Source organism: Quercus lobata, chromosome 3 (genome assembly GCF_001633185.2).
Source record: "Quercus lobata isolate SW786 chromosome 3, ValleyOak3.0 Primary Assembly, whole genome shotgun sequence".
NCBI lineage: Eukaryota > Viridiplantae > Streptophyta > Magnoliopsida > Fagales > Fagaceae > Quercus > Quercus lobata.
This window is the reverse complement of record NC_044906.1, coordinates 9,465,723-9,471,048: the sequence shown is the minus strand read 5'-3', so window position 1 is coordinate 9,471,048 and position 5,326 is coordinate 9,465,723. Positions and strand designations below refer to the sequence as shown.

Here is a 5,326-nt window from a genome sequence, read left to right as displayed (position 1 = left end):
TTAGCAGTTGTAGGTTGCTGAGCAAGAGAAAGTTGAGACAAATTTGGTGTGATATGATCAAAAGCACCAGTGTCAGTCAGCCAGTTTTGATTCTGATTAGCACTTGTAGTTGCAACCATTGATCTTGCAGCCATGGAGACAAGTTTAGCTGGAGCATTTCTACCTTGGTTAGCAAAATTCATGCGATGGTAGCAATCCAAAGCAAAATGACCATTTTTACCATAGATTTGACATGCAACTTTCTGTCCCTAAGAAGAATTGGACTTGGTCTGTGGAAAAGAAGTGAATTAATGATCACTAACTTGATTATTGCTATTATGAAATTAACCACCTCCTAGTGTTTAAAAAAAAAAATTAACCACCTCTAGAGAATTGATTGCCACCTCTGCCATTGCCACGACCTCTATTATTACCATTCTTGCCTCTTCCTCTCGTAAAACCTTGGCTGAATTGATTGACTGCCATAGCCAAAGATGTAGAATCCCTAAGATCTGAATTGATTGACCTCTTCTTAATTGATCTTTCTTCAACATTCAAGAGTGTATTCAATTCTTCAAGTGTAAGAGTGTCATTCCCAGTTCTAATTGTAGAACAGAATGCATCATATTTTGATAGTAGGGCTTTAAGAGCTAGATGGATTAGCTCTTCTTCATCAACACAGACTGCTACAGCCCCAAGCTTATCTCTAACTTCTTCAATTCGTTGGAAGAAAGAATCCATAGATTTTGAGCCCTTCTTGATGCTCATTAGCTCATCTCTCAAACTGAGAACATGAGATTGTGACACTGATGCAAACCTTTTCTCAAGCACTTTCCAAACTCCTCATCCAAATTTCTGGCCTACAGTAAAAGCCAAGATTGATGGAGAGAGAGTTGAACTAAGGAAAGTGAACAAGGCCTGTTCACGAATCTTCCATTGAAAAAACTCTAGATTAACTTCAGTTGTAAAGTTTCCTGAGCTATCCTTAAGAAAAGGATCTGGTGCATGATTATCATCATTGATGGAATTGATCATTGAATATGCTACCAAAATCACTTCGATTTGATGTCTCCACACCATATAATTGTTGTAGTCAAGCTTCACAGTAACCATACTTACCATATTTGACAAAAGTAGCAGAGAAGGATTAACACCATGAGTGATTGAAGAACTCGAGGTTGATCCTGTTGTTGTAAAGGATGAAGAACTAGCAGAAGACGCCATTAATGGAGCTCTAATAAGATGAAAGAAAACTGTGGTCCTTGGAGAGAATATTCTAGAAGAGAAAGGAAATGAGAATTTTCTATCTTGTATTGTATAGATTACATGTAATACATCATATATATGCTAACCAATCATAACTAATTAGACACCAAAAACTCTATCCTAACAGAATTGTTTAGTGTCCAATAGAATAGAGACACATAGACTTAACAGTGTAACTAACTAACACTCCAAGCCTTATCCTAAACTACATACAGGTTTACAACAATATGAATAAACTACAAGTCGTTTAAGTAGCACTAATACAACTTTGAGCTTGTCTATTAACTGATTTAACTGATGCAGCACCATCCTTTACAAAAAGTACTACCTCCTTAATCCAAGAGGAGTTTTCTCAGGTCCATGGCGTGAAGGAAGATATAAAAGACTTGGAAAGTAAGCTCACTAGTATCCAAGGTGTGGTTGAAGATGCAGAGAACAAGCAAGTGAATGATCCACATCTGAAAGATTGGCTCAAAAAGCTCCAGGAGGCAGCTTTTGATGCAAAAGATGCATTGGATACTATTACAACAGAAGCCTTTCTTTGGAAACAAAGGCAGAAGGAAGATATAATCCAGCCTCATCTGAGTAAATCCAAAATATCCTATAAACATGATGCAATACATTATGTCAAAAAGATTACAGAAACATTCAATAGGATTGTCAAAGAAATGGAAGGTTTTCATCTTGACATCAAAGTTAATGGCCGTGAGATTGAGAGCCCAAACTACACAGGCTATTTTGTGGACAAGTCAGATGTAGTTGACAGGGAGGATGATAAAGAAAGGATAACACATATGCTACTATTGAATGAATTCAATAAAGAAGGAGAAATTTCTGTGATTCCCATCATCGGTATGGGGGGGCTTGGGTAAAACAACACTTGCTCAGCTTGTTTTCAACGACAACAGCGTAACTGGCCATTTTGAATCCAGGATGTGGGTCTGTGTCACAATCCAATTTGACCTGACCAAGATTCTAAAAGAAATGATACAATTTCATTCCAAGATGAAATTGGATGACAGCTCCACAAGCCACCTGCAGTCCCAGCTTCTAGAATACTTGGCAGGACAACATTTCTTACTTGTTCTAGATGATGTCTGGACCGTGGATTACCTAAAATGGAAGCCCCTAAAGGATCTCTTGAAACAAGGGGCAAAGGGAAGTAGATTCTTGGTCATCAGTCGGATTACCAAGGTTAAGGATATCATAGGCACACAACATTCCCATCTTTTGGGGTATTTGTCGAAAGAGGAATGCTAGTCCTGTAGGAAATTAACCCAAAATTCCCAACCTGTGAGAAACAAAAAATAGAGAAAACACAGGCCAAAAAAAAACAATCACACGCACAAGACAATATTTACATGGTTCGGCAATTTGCCTACGCACAGGATTTACAATAGGCTACAAAACCGGCCAAAAAAATGAGCAATCCGGCTTGGGCAAGCCCAAGCCTCCACTCCATGGACTAAGCCTCATAAAATCTCCCATTAAAAATCACGCAACATTATTTGGGTCATCAACCGGATCAAACACAACTAGGCTCTACAAAGCCCAACAAATCTCCCATTTGGAGACTAGTTCAATCACCAACATCAACCGTAATCCTACAAAACACAATCCCTCATCCCTACAACTCATCCTCCTATCCTCAAGCTAGAAGGCCAACTAAAGCTGCACACAGCTTCAGCTTCTCAATAGTGACACCCTTAGTCAACATGTCTGTCGAGTTCTTAGATCCACAAATCTTCTCAAGTATTACTAGCTTATCTTCAACAAGGTAACAGATAAAGTGGTATTTTGTCTGTATATGTTTCGACTTTGAATGAAAAGTCGAATTTTTGGCAAAAAAGATTGCACTCTAACTATCACTATGTAGAATGCCCATCTCCTGCTTCTTACCCAATTCATCTAAAAAACTATGTAGCCAAATCATCTCCTTTCCGATTTCAGTTACTGCAACATACTCAACTTCTGTAGTAGACAAAGTGACAATCTTTTGTAGATTTAAAGCCCATGATATAGTTGTACCATCCAAAGTAAAAACAAACCCAGTGGTACTCTTTCTACTATCAATATCACCAGTAAAATCAGCATCTACATAACCCTGCAGTTTCAAACTTGCACCTATGAAGCAAAGACATGTATCTAATGAACCCTTCAGATATCTCAGAAACCACTTGACTGCCTCCCAATGCTGCTTTCCTGGCCTACTCATGAATCTGCTCACAACTCCCACTGCATGTGCAATGTATGGCCTTGTACACACCATAACATTTATCAAGCTGCCAATAGCTAAGGCATAAAGCACCTTACTCATATGGTCCCTTTCTTCTTCTGTCTTCGGTGACTGTTCTTTGCTTAGTTTGAAATGACTACCCAAGGGTGTGCTCACTAGTTTAGCTTCATTCATGTTGAATCTGCTGAGAACTTTCTTCACATACCTGCCCAAATCTTTCAATGCAAACTGTTTCGACAATTGCTTATTTAGATTATTAATCTCCTCTATGCTAGGGATGGCAATTTTTGCCCGACCCGCAGGTACCCGACCCGGCCCAGCCCAACCCTAATGGGCCGGGTTTTACCCGGTCTGATTAGGAATAGGGTCGGGTATGTGTTTTTTTAAAAAAAAAAAAAAACCCAAAGCAGGTCTGGGTCGGGTCCAGGTTTTATCAAAAAAAATTTGAAACCTGACTCGAAACCCAACCCAGATATAACCCAGTTACCCTAAAATTACAAAAAACCCCCTATAACTGACCCTAAGTCCATTATTTTTTTCAACAACAGCTCACGCCTCCCTCGGTCCCTCCTCACCCTCACTCCATCATTTCAGCTCACGCCTCCCTTAGTCCTCTCCCACTCTCACTCACTCACTCTCTTCTCCTCTGACCACCACAGCCACAATCGAGCCTTACTCACTCACCTCTCTTCTCACCACGATAGCCCCAACCAAGCCCAGAAAACCTGTAAACAGGCGATGCAGGTGCAGCATCATCTGATGGACATTTCGTACTCAACATTTCCTTCACCCTCTAATCGAAACCCCCACTATCCCTCAGCAAATTCAAAGCCACCAAACCCCCAAACAACTTGTCGTTGAAGAATATTTGTTGTCATTATTTCTATTTAAACATGTATATTCAACGATTTCTGTGTTTGTGATTTTGGGATTTCTGTGTTTGTGATTTTGGGTTTGTGAATCATGATTTTCTGGCTCTGTTTAGTTACCGAGAAAGTGAGAAAAAGGAGGAATCGTTAGAGTTTTAATTATTCATTGCTTTGATTCAATTCTCATGTATTTTTTTGGTTTATAGTTTGATTTTGAGGTTTTTGAATAAGTTTAGTTACTAAACTGTGATTAGATTTTCGTTAGGGTTTAGGCTTCAATTCTTTTTTCTTTTTTTTTTCTTCGGTTGGGCCATGGATTGGCCTAAATCTGGTTGACCGAAACGGGGCCTGTAGGGCCCAACGGGGCAGGTTTAGGCTCCAAAAGAAAAAAAAAATTGTTTAATAAATAGGCCGAGTCTGGGCCGCAGGTTCAAGCCCACAAGTCGGGTCCGGGTATGAAAAAACCCAGCCCGAACCTGACCCGTTTCCATTCCTACTCAATGCTAGACCCTGCAATAAGCATATCATCCACATATAACAGTAATATGATGAAAGAATTGTCAAAAGACTTAATATAACAACAGTGATCAGCTTCACATCTCTTGAACCCAATTCTATGCATAAAATTGTCAAATTTCTTGTACCACTATCTAGGAGCTTGTTTTGGGCCATACAAGCTCTTTCTCAGTTTGCAGACTAGATTCTCTTATCCTTGAACAATGAACCCTTCTAGCTGAATCCTGTAAAGGTCTTCCTCCAAGTCACCATGAAAGAATGCCGTCTTCACTTCTAACTACTCAAGATGTAAATTTTCTACAGCCACGATTCCCAATACCAGTCTAATTGTTGACATCTTCACAACTGGAGAAAATATCTCTGTGTAGTCAATGTCCTCCTTCTGCTGGAACCCTTTAACAACTAATTTGGCCTTGTAACGTTTGCTACCATTATGCTCATTCTTTGTTCTATATACCCA

The 5,326-nt window shown here is 39.5% G+C and overlaps 1 protein-coding gene across 1 annotated transcript; it reads right to left on the bottom strand.

The window, feature by feature from the left end:
• Window positions 1-354: 354 nt before the first annotated feature.
• On the bottom strand, window positions 355-1,203 carry LOC115980270. The gene is made up of 2 exons (XM_031102538.1): window positions 893-1,203; window positions 355-763 (listed from the first exon to the last, which is right to left on the bottom strand). Exons 1-2 carry the CDS (start codon window positions 1,201-1,203, stop codon window positions 355-357), a joined length of 720 nt encoding a protein of 239 aa, XP_030958398.1.
• Window positions 1,204-5,326: the final 4,123 nt, after the last annotated feature.

Excerpts from the sequence above, each read along its gene's own strand:
- LOC115980270 (XM_031102538.1), bottom strand. The coding sequence starts at position 1,203 with ATGGCGTCTTCTGCTAGTTCTTCATCCTTTACAACAACAGGATCAACC. Across the intron at positions 764-892 it reads AAGATTCGTGAACAGGCCTT|TTTGAGAGATGAGCTAATGA; the intron begins GTTCACTTTCCT and ends TCATGTTCTCAG.